Source organism: Aptenodytes patagonicus, chromosome Z (genome assembly GCF_965638725.1).
Source record: "Aptenodytes patagonicus chromosome Z, bAptPat1.pri.cur, whole genome shotgun sequence".
Classification (NCBI taxonomy): Eukaryota; Metazoa; Chordata; class Aves; order Sphenisciformes; family Spheniscidae; genus Aptenodytes; species Aptenodytes patagonicus.
Window position 1 is genome coordinate 39316902 of NC_134982.1, and position 15937 is coordinate 39332838.

Genomic DNA, 15937 nt, shown 5'->3' on the forward strand with positions numbered 1-15937 from the left:
ATCCTCATTGCTTTCATGTTTATTACAACTCCACAAACAGGGTTCACAAACAGTATCTCCCATTTCCACACTGAATGTTGGTTTTATAAGGAGTCTGTTGTCTCTGTGGTAAATTAATGGGGCATTTAAAAAACCTTGCTAAGTTCAAAAATAATTACTGTAATTGATTTTGCAGACATTGTTCTGGTTATGCTTTATTTTTGTTTTTTCTTACCCTTTCCATGAAGAGAGCCTACAAAGGAGTTGTGTGTATGTACCTCCTCCTTCCCCGCTGAGTAAAAGCCTTTTCATGGTGCAAGATTAGTGATTATATTAGATCTGTTTTTAGCTGAGGCATTTTGGAGTAATGATCTTGAAACACTATGGAAGAAAATCCAGAAATCTTTTTAAAAGGCTGATGAATGAAGAGTAGTACATGGGCTTTTAGGCTGTCTTAAATCAAATCACTGCAGAGGCTGCACTGACACATGCTGTTCATGAAAGACTTAATACAGTCCTTCTAATCGGATGAATTTTCTTGTTGTGCAAAAAATGTTATTACACTCTGTGTGAAACCAGCTGTGCTGCAAGGGGAAGAAAACTCATCTGACTGAGAGGTCACTGGCGAATAGTAGCACAAGATCTATTACCATTATTAGAGGATTATAAGGCTCTAGAGGACATCCATTCTCTTATGGTCTTTCAACTGCTAGAATGAAATATTTTAGTAGTAAATTACACTCTTCTGGGAAATCCATCTGAAGATGCATTATTTTGTGTTCTTTGGGGGCTGGGAGTGTATTAAAAAAAAGTAAAATGCATTTTTATTCGGGTAGAAAACATGTTCAAGGATATGTTGAACTGGATTTGGCTCGCTCAGGTGGTGCCTGTGGTATTGTTCTATGTCTGATTGTGTGAACTTTGGAGAGTAGCTGTAGGGAAACAATCATATTATAGTCAGGTCTTGTGGACAGATTCTTCATGTTTGAAGCTTATTGGTTAGGATCGTGCTGGAGTACATGAAACTTTTGAAAACCTAGCTTATGTTCTCTAAAAAGTGCTTCTGATTTTTTGAGAGCTGTTTATTTTACAGCTTTTATAAATAGAAACTTATCTTCATTTGTGCACTTACCTAAAAAACTGGTTCCTTCGTGTGAATTGTTCAGTACTTTTTTGTCTTGCTCGCTGGAGCAAGAAAGACCAGAGTACTGAATGCTGTTGAAAACCTGCTCATGTCACTGCCTTGCCTACTGTAGAACTAGACTGATTCTGCCTCTCTTCCAAAATCCAGCCCAACATTTCCCAGGAATAAAACCTGAAACTCTGCAGTGACATTTATTTCCTGCCTTTTGGTTGGCTTTTTGTGGGGGGCCTGGAATGATCTCTTAGTGTTATAACTGACCCAAAAGAGCCCTCTGGGATAGGCACGCAAGCAAAGGAAGTGTGGTGGGAATAATGTAAAGTAGTATCCTACATTTAGAATTTAAAATGGGGACGGCATATGTTAATATGTATTTGGATTATGTTTTTTTGAAATGGGTTTTTCCTTTTGAACATGACTTTACTTGGCTTACTGTTTTCTGGCTGTCTCTTATTCTTTGTTTTGACACAAGGGCTGCATGAGGACAATTTCTCTTCAGTAAAATGTAAGGCAATGTGAAGGAACAGAAGAGGAGGATTATCTTCTTTCCCTGCTATCCTCCCTTAGCTTGTGCTTTTGAAGAAGAGCTTAGAAAAAAGAAATCAGACTACCAAATGGCAGAGAGTGAGAACGGTTTTCAGACCTGTTTATTAAATAAAAGCATTTTGTCTCGCATGTTTAATCTTACTTTAGAAAGGAGAGCTATTGACATACCTTGGCATCATTTTTGAGATGCAAATTAATTTTAAAAACGAAAAACATAATCTTGAAACCCTTCTTCAGGTTGCTAATGACAGACTTGACCTAACCGCTGCATCCTCTGGCAGCGTGGGAGACACAGAAGGCAGTGTCGCCAGGCAGCATGCCTTTCCCGCTCCGGAGCTGCTTCCTGCCTACTGGGAGCTAATGAATCGTTGTATCAGCTTTTCAGAGCTTTTAAGCCCTTGATGAAGATTTAGCATAAATTTAATATTGAAATTAGTCCCAGCATTGTTTATCCACTACATGAGGGAGACGGAGAGAGGAGCAGCTTTGCTGTACTAGAACATTTCAGCTTTTTCCTAATCTTATAATTTGAATATGCAGTTCAAAACAAGTACACTTTAAAGGACAATACATTTAAGGAAATACGTAGTTGGCGTTATAGTAGCACATGCTTAGTCTTCTCCTGATAATTTTGTAAATCAAACTTAGGATCTGTTTACTAGGTGTTAGTGTAAAAGTCATTGTAGAACTTTGATTTCATACCTGTCTAGTGTAGAATAAACTTCGTAACTAGAAAATTAATGCAGGCACAGGACTTGGAATGAACTCATCACAGCTGATGAAGGCTAGGCCTGAGCAGACTGACTTTAAAGCGTTTGAATGCTTTTATAACTAAGGATTATGAATATAATTTATTTTGATTGTAATTTATTTTTAATGTCATTCAGTCTGATTGCCATACATGTAGTCCATTGTAGCTACAACTGAGAAAAATGCAGGAAGTAGCCTATTGAATAGAGAACTAGCTTATGACCAAATGGAGTCGCGCAAGACCCTGCCTCTGGCAAAAGGAAGGGGCACTATGGGGAGAGGTCAGAAGGAAGGAACTTCGGTAAGGAGTCTGATCATTGTAATGACTTATCTGACATCTCTACTGATGTTTTATGTAGCCTTTTTGTCCAGCACAGGGTAAACCAATGATAGCACTTATCAGGGATGGGTATGGCTTAAAGAATTAACAAAACCCTCTTATCCTCAGAGTTGAGTCTTCCAACCATGCTGCTGCATACAAAACTTTCTGGCTAATATTATTAGAAGACATTTCTTCCCTGTTCACACGTTGTGTTAACAGTTGTATGGAAAACTTATGTATCTTAGTGGAGGAGCACGCGTGACCTCCCTAATAATTTTGGGACTTAAAATGGTGATGCAGGTTGCTGTGTTAGTGTTAACGATTGCCCCCCTGGAGGTATGGAATGTCCATTGCTTGCTCATTGCCCTGCAATTTACCTTGTATCATTCAAAGACTTAGGTAACAGTAAATCAGGTGATCTTTTTTTTTTTAACACTCAAGGTACAACAGGTGCCCAGAAATAAAACTTCTTCCATCTATCAAGTCTCCTAGTGTCAAGGGGATTTTTTTTTTCTTCCTGTATTATTTGGTTTCTGTGCAAGCTTCCCTTTCCCTAAGGCTTGATTTAACCAAAACAGGTTCTTGCTTTGAGGATGTTGAGCCTTTGGTACTCAAGTCTCCTTTTGGGTTCTGTTAAATTTAATCAGGAAGTTAATTTTAGTTTTCTTCCTGTGTACTAATGAACATAATTTTCTCTTATGCAGTGCTGTTGTCCCTTTGGCATGGGTAAAGTGGGGAATACAACTGCATTGTGCATAGGTTAATCTAAACAAATCATTACAGTTGGGGAGTGGAAGGAAAGGCAGGGCAGCAAGTTAAATCTCATGTTTTGAATGAAGGTTTCATTTTTCTGCTTTTCATTGTTAATGGAGACATCCTATTACTGAATTTTGCCTGGGACCAGAATTGATGTAAATCAAACTCTGCCATGTGCTCGTGAGTTTGGAATGACTTGCTCCCCCCACCTGCTTTTGTGCTTTAAAGAATATCATGATAACAAGGAATACTCCTTGTGATGCAGGATTTATAAAATATTGTGATGATGGTCTTGAAAGTGTGACCAAGCATTTCAAAGACATTTAAGCTAGGAGGAATGTGCTGATTAAGGCACATGATGGGATAAATTCAGGGAAGCCCTCAGAGAGTGGGATGGGGGAGAAAGATCCCAATTGTTACACGTGTCTGAAATAGCAGTTGAGTTGTGATGAGAATAAAGCCAGGTGGGGAGGAGGAGGAGAAAAAAAAAAGACTTATTCTGAACAGAGAAGGAAAGGTAGTTCAGAGAATTCCTGAGGAGCTCCCTTCCCCACGTTACATTAAAGCCCTGTTCCAAGGTGTTGTGGTTTAACCTCAGTCAGCAACTGAGCACCACACAGCTGCTCGCTCACTCCCCCCCCATGGAATGCTTGAGATAAAAAGCTAAATTTGTCACTTACAGCTTTGCATATTCAGATGAGCTATTCTCACTGCCACCTTGTATGCTGATCTAAGCTATAAGACATGCACAGTTAGATAAACAAATAACCTCCACTTAATTATCTCTGAAATCCGGAAAATTGATTGCTGTATTTTATTATACATTGGCTTTTGAAACCTACAGTTGCAGCCTAGATTCCTATAAAAGCATCTGTACAGATTTCCAGTCCTCTGTTTGTGTAAATCTAAGTCTTGTGATATGGGTAAGGCAGGATGTTTGTTTAACCCATTTGCAATTTACATTTTCTGTGTGTGCAAATTTTTAATTCATCTAATGGAAGAAGTCTTGCTCCTACAGCTTTTATGTAGAAAACTAGTCATGTGTATAATCGGAGGATTGAATGTTCTCTTCAAAATATTTGTGCTTCATATGAAGTTTTAGCTTGAAAGATCCTGCCTGATTTGTATCTCTGATACCTTATTTCTATTTTGCTCATCTGCCATTCATTTTTTATGTAAAAGATAACTTAAAGGAATTTAATTTGTACATGTTGTGGTTTAACCCGGTGGGCAGCTGAGCCCCACGCAGCCGCTTGCTCACTCCTCCCTGGTGGGATGGGGGAGAGAATCAGAAGGGTAAAAGTGAGAAAACTCGTGGGTTGAGATAAAGACAGTTTAATAGGTAAAGCAAAAGCCACGCACACAAGCAAAGCAAAACAAGGAATTCATTCACTATGTCCCATCAGCAGGCAGGTGTTCAGCCATCTCCAGGAAAGCAGGGCTCCATCACGCGTAACGGTTACTTGGGAAGACAAACGCTGTAACTCTGAATGTCCTCCCTTCTTTCCCCAGCTTTATATGCCGAACATGACATCATATGGTATGGACTATCCCTTTGGTCAGCCGGGACCAACTGTCCCGGCTGTGTCCACCTCCCAGCCTCTTGTGTACCCCCAGCCAACTTGCTAGCAGAGCAGCATGAGAAACGGAGAAGGCCTGACGCTGTGTGAATGCTGCTCAGCAATAGCTAAAACATCCCTGTGTTATCAGCAGTTTCGGTCACAAATCCAAAACGTAGCCCCATGCAAGCTACTATGAACGAACTTAACTCTATCCCAGCCAAAACCAGTACACAACAAAAGCTGGAAAACTGCCCAACTTATCTTCAATCCAAAGGTCTGAAAGAAAGGGGAGGGAGGGTGCTAGCTAAGAAGATGCTTTCAGTTTAGAATAAACAGGTGGGAAAGCAAGGCAATGTTAAACTTGTATTGAAAGTACTCCTGGGTGTGAAGGTCTACTCAAATGAATACTACCTTAAACTCAGCCAATTGTATTGATTTTGTTTTGAAAGATTTACAGTAAAGCTAGTTCTCTGTCTAGGCAGCTGATGGGGTGATGACTACCTCTACAGATGGTAGACAACAACCTTGGGAAATAGAGAGAGGGAGGGACACTTGTCAACTAGTCAAAAATGTGGGGAAATTTTGGTTTATAAAAGGATTTATTCTATTTCAGAATGTCAAGTAGTATTTGGAAAACCAGAAAAAATAATGTATTATAGTTAATTCCTTAGGCATTAAATACAGATTCCAGAACAAAGTTTTTAAGTTTGTGGAAGCACGAATTCGGATTGCTCAACTGTAAGATAATGATGTCTTGTAGAGCAAACAGTATTTTTTGGGGTCTGTAATTTGGAACCAGTAATTACAGAGGGAAGTATGCAATATCCAGAGCTCTTGGATTTTTATTCATTATTTTTGCTCTGTAGTTTCTGTGGACTGAGACAGACCTTTGTGCAGTGAAAAATGTTATAATCTGAAGACATCTGCTCATGCAAAAATGCATATTGAGAGAATGTTGTAGCAGAATTTCCCATTTATAGTTTTTGGAACCACTGTATGTATAAACCACCCATATACATATAAAGGGTCATCTTTGCCAGGATAAATTTTCAGAGGTGTAAGATTGCTGAAATATCGATTGGATTAAAGATTGGATCCAATCTTGTAAACATTGGATTTGAGAGTTGCTCAGTCTTTTCACTCAGCCCAGTACGTTTCAGATTTAATACACATTTGTTCCCCTGCTTTAAGCCTCAAATCTTGGACTTACTGAATGAATTTTCTAAAGTTACAGTAATTTGAGGTTAAAGAGCAAAAAAACTCTTCGAAGGCTGACTCACTCTAGAGGTAAACACTAAAAGTAAAATGGAGAACTCTATACCCTGTTTGCCATGTAAGGAAAATAATTTTCAGAAAGCCAGAAGACTCAGAAATAATTGTGTCCATCTACTACTGCTAAATACCGAATTTCCTAATTAGCTTTTCTGTTCTTGGGAATGACATTATCTTTTAACACAAGTTTTGTCTATGGAAGACTAACCCATGCGGCTAAGTGAAAATCATTACTACTGTATAAAGGTAGAATGTAAATGAGTGCTGTGTAATTAAGTATCCATAAAATCAAATGGGGGGGAAAAAAGCAAGGCCATCATGAGTAGACTTAGTTTTACAACATAGTGATATAAATGTGCACAAGAAAAAACTGAAGGACCTGCAGGTATGAAAATACTGATAATCTGATCTAAATAAGAAGGGAATGGAGGTAAGTCTCGTCTCCTTTCCTTTGTTGTCACTTCAGGGGCAGCTCTTTGGAAGTTTTGTACCATATAATAAGAATGCAGTAAATTATGTTGTGATATATGGCAGGTTTGTGGGATATGATAGTAGCATCATCAGAATTCCTCTGTAATGACAGAACTGAATTGGAATAGTTTCTTCAATGATTTGGTATGTATTTTAATGTACTGTTTCCAATTACATGTTCCTTTCAGTGTGCCTGTAATGGAATTTCAAGTAAAAATGAATTTATTGTGGAAATTAGATTATTGCAGTGGTTACAGCTGAACATGCACAAGAAGGCGCTTTTAAGATGATAACTTAAAAAGAAATAAATTGCAAGTCCTATGAAATTACAGACTTTAGAATTTTCCTTTGTCTTTCCTATTAGCAAAAAAAAAATGCAAAAAGGTAGGAGTTTCTAGTATGTTCTGACAAGTTCACTGTCCTATGTAAGATAACAAGTTGGCAACCTGGTTCCAACTTTATTTCCTGCTTTTGTTTTATTTTAGGTCCCAAATCTGATTCCAGTTCTGATATTTAAATTGGGAAGACCTTTGGAGCCTGCACTTTACAGGGATATATTGTATACATTGCCTACACTGGGTGTACACAAGGTCAGGATGAAAAATTTTTAGTAAAACAAAAACTGTATCAATAAGAGGTCATTTATTTATAAAAAATTAGACTGAGCAATGCATGGCTTGTTTAAAATAACTGATTTGTAAGCTTCAGCGTAACTTTTTAATATTTTGGATGGGATATGATACTTGGTTTAAAGAGTGAAATGTACGTTATGCTTTAGTGTATCATCACTGTAACAGCACTGTATCATCATTTTATATATATATAAATATCACAAGAAGATGCTCTTGGACTCATTATGCATTAAAGTTTTTCAGAAAAATTAAAGTTTTTCCAGTTTCTTTCTGACGTTGCAGTTGAACAGTTATCTCCTTGTACTTGGTTGTAAAATAACGATTTGTAGATTAGTCTTTGTTCTTGGACATAAAAAATAACAGTGACGTTTGGTTAAAAAATTTCTTCCAGGTTTGTGTAGCTCAGATTCTACGTGCCATACACATGCTGGGGAGCACGCCAAAGCTTAGAGCAATTGCTTTGCGGCTGATGACATCCTTATGGGAAAGACAGGTTAGAAAATTCTTGTAGTGTCACTAAGATAAGTGTAGTTGAAAAACTCCATTACCTCTAACCAAGGAAGGAAATTAATTTTGGAACATTGCTTATACTAGTATCTCATTATCAGCAGTATAAAGTAAATTGTGGAAGTTGTGCCTATATTGATTCTGTTTTAGTGAAAAATTTCAATAGTATGTCTTTCATGAAACCTGCTTTTCATGTCATCAGGCCTCAGACTGGAATTAGAAAAAAAAATTGAAGGACTGCTTTCTGCTTTTCATAATGTGCAGTAAGAACAAGACCTTAGTTACATGGCAATAAGTTGCTTCTGTGTTTATAATGTAGCAATAGAGATTTGGTCTGCAAAAGCCAGTTGGATCTCAATGCAGCATTAGATTCCAGTAATGAAGAAAAGCAAAGCATTGTATGCAATAGAAGTAGTATTTAGAAGTCATGTAAAAGTGCTAGCAATTGAAAATCCTGTCACCAACTTTTGAAGGTGTGATGATAATTTTTAAATTTTTTCTAGGATCGAATATACCCAGAATTACAGAAGTTCTTGGCGATGTCTGATATGCCCTCTTTGTCTGTTGATAAAGATTCTCAATGGGAAAAGCTGATTGCTAAAGCTGCTTGTATAAGAGATATATGTAGGCAGAGGTAAGTGCAAGTGTTATCTGTCTTATGTCTTTGTAATGGAAAACAATTTTTTTTCCAGAAAAACTGCATAATTATTTTTACCTACTCTGTTATATTAATTGTGGGTAATATTTTTCTAGTTGTATGAGATACTGACTCAGGCACTGCTAATCTCACCAGCTAGTAAGTTTTGGGTTTTATATTATAACTAATAGAAAGCATATATAAATAATGTTACAATTAAAATGTCTTCATCCTGAAATAAAACATGCATCCTATACTGATCCAGAGTAGAAACTTAAAGCATACCACTTCCATAATATAAAAAGAGAGTGATGAAACATTAGAAGAAACAACTCATGATCTGTCTATTTTTTGATCTATTCAAAGAAAGATTGGGTGCTTTTCTGAAAAGTATATTTTGTCACGTGGAAATTACTGGTCTTTATTAAGATATAATATTGACCACAGAACACAGTTGTACGAGTCTAACTGGATGATATATTGATCCTTTCCAGCTCTAACAATCCATGAATATTAGTACTTGATAATAATTTACAGTTCCTGGAAAGATTATTTTTAAACACATTATCAATTACTTCCTGGTTTTATGTGCACAATACCATCTTTTCTCTTTGTCACCTATCTTTTGGGTTCCACTTTTCACTTTCCTCCTTGAAGGTCAGTTACTAACAGCTGGGAAGATTCATGTATCTTTCAGTCATCAACAACAACAACAAAAAATCTTAAAGAAAATACCCTTTCCTTTACCTCTTCAACCTTCTTTAATTTTGCAAAACAGCATTTTTCAAGAAATTAAAAAAGTGAAAAGCAAGAGATAAATCTCAATGCAGCTGTAGTATTGTTTTTGCCAGGTAAGTGGTGTAGTTAGAGTTCAGATGTATGCACGTTCTTTGTGCTTTTAGAAATTATTTGGAAGAAAGTGAGAGCAAATAGAGGAAGCCTGAATGTTCCATGCATGTAAATCACCTAGCCAGGTGCTATTTACGCAGAGTTCTTAAGAAATAGTATGAGGAACTGCTGAATCAGCAGTTGACACTTCCCCCCACCACTGCCCAATAAAACTGAATAGATACTAAAAGACTGGAAAGCAAACGAGCAGCCCATGCAGTCATTGAAGGAGAGACAAATGACACCGCAGCAGCAAAAAATTTGGAAAAACGTTCCTATCTGATGTAAGAGGGCCAAAAGTCTTTTGCTGCCAGATTCTCCACCAATACACAGTAGTGAGTACTTACAGAAGACTGCAACAAAGAAGCAAAGAATAGTGCCTTTAATAGCACACATGGATTTTCCTTCTCAGTCACTTCTTGAATGATGTAATCTTTTAGCGTACACACCATCCTTGCACAAAAACTTCCACCACCACTTGGTGACCTTTTATTTGGAAATTGATGCCTGCTGATTTAATTCTCCATGTCAGTCAGCCTTTAGAGCTCTCTATCATATCCTCCCTTGTATCTTTTTTTCCCTCCCAGTTTTAGTCTGTTTTAGTTGTCACTTAAACAAAACCAATACTTAATTAATTTTTGTGTATAGAATAGAACTTATGTGTATGCATGAATATTGCCTTGTATCTTCATGTTTTTTCCTTTAGGCCATACCAGCACGGAGCAGACATGTTGGCTGCAATTTCCCACATATTAAATGAATGCACAAAACCTGATCAAGCTTCACCCGCTGCCATAGTGTTACAGGGTCTTCAGGCACTTTGTGAGGCTGAGGTAAGATTAAATTGGCTTGTCCCTGTGTTTTGTGTTTTGCTTGTGGATCACGGACTTTTTTTTCCTAGTTGGCTTTTTTTTTTAAGAGTACATTGGATTGTTGCAGAATTTTTTTTTCTTCTGACATTTAATTCCTCTCTTCCAACATCAGTTTATTGTTCCTGGGTAGTTATACTGTGGACGACTTCTACAGCAGGTGAACCCTTCAGTGCATGGGTTGGAATTTTAGGTCAGCTTCACAGTTTGTTTCAAAGACATCCTTTCATGTATTTTTTCCTTGAGATTTGAAAAGAACGGCTGTTTGGCACATAATTCTGATTGGCTGAAAAGTATGTAAATAATCTCATTTTTGATACCTTCTTACTGGCCCTCCCTGCTGGATCTCATTCACGTAGTGTACCTGATAGGGAGAGAAATCACTCCCAAATCACTTGGGAGGCTTCTGTTTTACTCTAATGCATTCATTACTTACTGATGAAGAAGACAAGCATTGGAACATGCTGCCCAGAGAGGACGTGCTGTCTCCATCCTTGGAGGGTTTCACGTTCTTTTTGGATATGACCCTGAGCAACTGGGTCTGATCTCATAGTGACCCTACTTTGAGCAGGAGGTTGGACTAAAAATATCCTGAGGTCCCTTCCAGCCCAAATTGTCCTGTGATCATACAATATCCCTGAGTTAGGAGCCAAGGCTCTCTTTTTCAACAGTGACATCCCAGACATGGTGATGCAGGCACCGACATGCTGTTAATCACACTATAGGCAAACTGTGGACTATGCAGGCTGTCTGAGTTAGTGGACTAATGATAGCCTGCAGGAATATCTAATCACCCGTTCTCTGCCAAACAGCAATTTTAAGTTTATCCACTTCTTCACTTTTAGTGCAGTGTTTACTGCAGTGAGGCCTATCCAACAAAATCCAGCCATTGCCACATCATGCATTTGGAATCACATCAGCAGTTCAAGAACAACATAGTAAATGGTTAGCAGTCCATAGACATTAGTATTCAATATAGTTAAAAAGCTTCAGACAATGGCTACTAAGAAGCAACTTATTCAGGATAATTACTGTCTTTGCTTTTGGTATGGAGTTTGGCTCTTCTTAAGGTCACGTAAATTCTTTGAATGCTGGTCTCAGTATTTAAGCAGTGTTTTCCCAGGCTGGATTATATTTAGACTTTGTTTCCTGCAAAGAAGCAGGAGCTATGCCTATAACAAATGTCACATCCTACTATAAAAACCTCCTTTGAGAACAGACATACTGTACCACTGTTGAGAAGTGGAAGGCTGAGACAACTCCAGGTACTCAGGATAGAAGGAAGGAAGGAAGGAACCACTTTGTGGACAGGTACCAATTTTTCCTGTCCTAATTCTTACAGGCCCTCCTCAGCTTGCTTTGTTTTCCCAATTTTATGCCAGTGTAATGTTCTGGGAGACAGCATCTGCCAGCCAGGTATACTGAAACTTTATAATAGAGAATTCTCTTGTGGTTTGGTAAACTGCTTAACCATTTGGTTTAAGTAATGCAGTCTGTCCCTTATTTAGTATTTAGACTCCAGTTTGCAGTGCAGAAACTTTATAGGGCATAATCATAGAGGTTGGTCAGAGGGTTTTGTTTTGGTGCTTTCTCTCTCTGCCACTGTCTCAATAGATAACCATGGGAAAGGCATTTAATCTCTTTGAGCTTTTCCATGTGCAGCTGCGTAGGTGCAGGATTTTAGTGAGCACATAATTTTCAGTCAACTTCTGCACCAGTATAACAAATTATGGTTTCATATGTATAGCATTGATACAGTTGATGATGGAACCCTATAGACCATGTGGTTTTGTCAAAGCTGGGTTCCGAGAGTCTCAGAAAGGCTCCTTTGTAGAAGTAATGCTATAATAAAACATTCTGTAACATTGATTTTTTTGGTCGAATGTTGTGGAAGAATAGTTTTCCATTTTGTTGACTGCAGTAATTGTTTTGTGTACATGTAATGGTTTTACCCAAAGTATATACTACATGACTAGCATTAAGAGTATTAGCTTAACTTTTGTGGGACTTACAAGAAGGGCTAGCCCCCCCTCCTTTTTTTTTTTGGTAGGTATAACAAAAGGCCTTTAATGAATAGTGCACAGTGACTTGCACATCAAAAATGTAAAATACACACAGTTCTTGCCAGGTCACATTTCCTATTTCTGGGCAAATATTTTTGTTTTGTTCCAGTGATTTCAACGGAAGCCAGTGTACTCCCTATGAGGCCATCTATCCTGGCATGTAATTGATTTCACGTATCAAGTACTGTACACAAGCCAAGAAACATTCAGGAATGAAAATGCTAAGCATAGTATTTAAAACCCCTTTCCAAGCTTTTTGTGGAAATGGTTTCTTGCTCTTTATTCCTTCAGTTCTATTTTATTAATCAGAAAGAAACCAGCATAGCATAGTAATATAATGAACTGAAAAGTTGTATGAGAACAAATTATGTTGACTGAGTTTAACATTTAGTAGGAATTACAAAGCTGGATGTTGTTTAAACAGTGTACACTTAACGCAAACCCACCATTTTAAGAGTACAGTTTTTGAGATGTTGTCAGAGGATCATTACCTTCTTCTTGGGCTCAAGTTTCTGCCAGTTTCAATTTCTCAGGTCCGATTTACTCTTCATTCTCTTTTTGCCTTACTTTATATACTTGACCTTGTATGTAGTTAACATCATAATTTCTATTTGAACTCTTTAGCCAGTACTGTAGGTGCAATTCCTTACCTGTGCAGATCTGCTGTTGAAGGGAGCTGCCAGGCTCCCAGGTTGAACTCTATATAGGTAAGGGTTTTTCCACATCCTGAATGAGTGAGATTTTACTTGATTTTACTCCAAGTTGACTAGGAACCTTATTGGCCTTCATTCAGTCTGACTGGTCTGGTGAACACCCAGTTAGAATATTTGCCGTTTTACTTGATTTCCCTATTACCTGCTATTGCTCCTAAAAGTGCTGCTGCTGCTTTTTTTTTTTTTCCCATCTGAACTTTGTGGTTTATAACCTCACTGAATGAAAATCATGTTACCAGCTCCACTTGCAAGTCAGCTATCCATTTCAGAATATCAGAAAATCAGAGTATCAGAAAATCCATTTCAGTGCATCTTCATCACTGGTGCGATTTCTGGTTTTTGAAAGCTGGAAATGTCAAATATATTGTGGGAATGTAAATTTAATTTTTCCTCTTATGAATGTATTATGTTATATCATAGAATCATAGAATAGTTTGGGTTGGAAGGGACCTTTAAAGGTCATCTAGTCACAAACAGTTCCTCCTTTTGCACCTGCCTCTGCATCCAACCTCTTTTCATCTTGGAAACATTCACTACAATGGCAATTTCATTTTCTGTCACTTGATTAGGATGTGTGGTATACTAGTGTAGTCTAGCTGGTGTTACCATGTTGTTTTCTTCTCTTTCTCTCCCTATTTTTTGCTTTCCCATTTTATGTATTTTGACACTTCATTTGCTTTCTTTTTTCTCAAGGCTGGAACAGAGTTCTAACCTTGTCTTCTGGTTTTGCTAATAAGATAGCTAGTACTCTTGCACTTTTTGTAAGAAATGGTATATAGCAATAGCTTGAGGGACACGAAGTATCTTCAGGAAGACTAAATTCATCAGTGTATTTTAGGTGGAGAAGTTACTACTTTTTCTAAGCTTAGGAAAATTTTATTTTCTTCAGAGCACACAATATGACTTATTTTAATAAATGTAGTCTTAAACTTTGTAATTTAAAACACTAACAGTGGCTTTTAGCTTGCATGTTACTTCTCCCATTTGGTCTTCAACTTTGTGTTGGATTCATTGCAGACACAAAATAAATTAAGGAAACTTGTGCTTCAAGTACTTATAATCTGTTAGCAGAAACTGGAAAACTACTTGTGTAGTCCACAAAAAGAATTCCCCTTTGGTAGCTGAAATTTCAATGCAAGCATTTTGTGTTTGAATGTGGACATACTCTCTAGACAGAACGATCTTGGCCAAACTTTTTACTGTGGTAATGGCATTGAGATTGATTTGGCCGTTAATCCTCAGGATTAATAGTAGCGCTTCTGCCTCTGCAGCACCATCATGTTGTCAAGTCAGCTGGTTTTGGAGTATTGGGCAACATGTATTTTGAAAAGAAGATCGTTTTATTTACTCTAATTTATTCCTAGATCATATTTGTCCACAAATGTCACAGGGCAGATAGGGTCATTTTTCGTTATCACAGCGTGTGTCAGAGTCCAATACTCTCTGACCAGGTTATTTTAGATATTCCGTGCGTGGAGGATGTAATGTGCAATATCAAATTTAGTTATTTGAAGATAGTTGTTACACAGGATTTCTGATTCAGCAGAGTGATAAAAAATATACAGAAATCACAATACAAATGTAAGTTACTCTTAGCAAAATATAGCAATTGCGATATACAGTGCAATCACAATACCAATGTCATTCCTATTACCAGTCCCTATAATATGCTCACCGTCACAATGCTGAGCGTCCCCAGTCGCCAGGAAGGAATACGTGGGTTGAAGCCAGCTCAAGCCCATTGCTTTCTTTGAAATTCTTTTGTTGGCTGTCTAGTTTTTATACTGTATGTTGGGCTGAGCCATGTATTCACTCCCCGTATGCTGATCTGAGTGACTCGGGGACATGTTCACACTCGTTTAATGAACTGGGGAGAAACATTTACACCATCAGTTGATCCACTGAACTGTTTGTAGCTGTATATCTAAAAAAAAGGTCCTCTCTGTGTTCAGTCAGTTTCTTTGCAACAGCTGTGGTCAGTCCAGCCCTGCATTATTCTCTGAGCGTCATGGGCACATCACCTTTGCCCATCTGAGCCTTCTTCCATTGTAGGGCTTTATTGGTCAGTCACAGTGTGTAGCACTAATGCAAAGCAATGGTATGCCCTTTACTTTTTGCAAGTTGCAGGTATTTCTGTAGCTGGCTGTTAAGTGTAACACTTTGCAGTAGAGGATGTGTCTGGTGGGTTTTGCTGCAATTACATGTTCTGGAAAGATTCTGATAGGTTTTATCCTAATTGTAGTTTAGAGGAGACTCTGAATCTCAGGCAATTGTCATGAAAGATGTGGAGCTGCTCTGCAATAAACGATGAATACCATATGTATTGGTATACATACTTGGTTATTGACATGTTTACTGTCTGGATATACTGATTCAGTTTTAAGGTTTTACTGAAAAGCTAGAAAGGAAGACAAAGAATTCAAGAGTAGCTATCTGAGGATCATTTTGGGACAATGACAGGCTGAGGAATCCGTTTTGTATTTCTGCTGAACCTACTGGATTGTTTTAGTAAGAATTGCAGTTGTACTGGGATACCTTTTTTCTGTTGTGCATACTCTAGGAAGAGATGTTAAGGTTGTTAAGACGTGAGGGAGCTGTTTAGAAAACTGCTAGGAGACCCATTCCCAGCTGTGTTTTCTAGGTTATTTGAAAACCCCAGTTCTGCTTAAGTCATTTTTTCAGAGTGCTGGAAGTTTTGAGCAGTATAAATACGTCTTGACTTCGAAAAATCAAGAAGAAAACCCCTTTTCTCATTTGATGTGTTGTTTTAGGATAGAAAACACAGAGGCTGTAAGATGATGGCTGCAGCACTGTGATCACAGGGAACGA

The 15937-nt window shown here is 37.8% G+C and overlaps 1 protein-coding gene across 2 annotated transcripts in view; it reads left to right on the top strand.

Moving 5' to 3' along the window:
* FOCAD (focadhesin) overlaps nt 1-15937 on the top strand; it is a 128608-nt gene that overhangs the window by 47645 nt on the left and 65026 nt on the right. For both annotated transcript variants that reach the window (XM_076361906.1, XM_076361904.1), the window contains 4 exons: nt 7285-7389; nt 7823-7924; nt 8442-8572; nt 10170-10296. In XM_076361906.1, coding sequence (XP_076218021.1) covers nt 7285-7389; nt 7823-7924; nt 8442-8572; nt 10170-10296 — 465 coding nt within the window. The remainder of the gene's footprint in view (nt 1-7284; nt 7390-7822; nt 7925-8441; nt 8573-10169; nt 10297-15937) is intronic.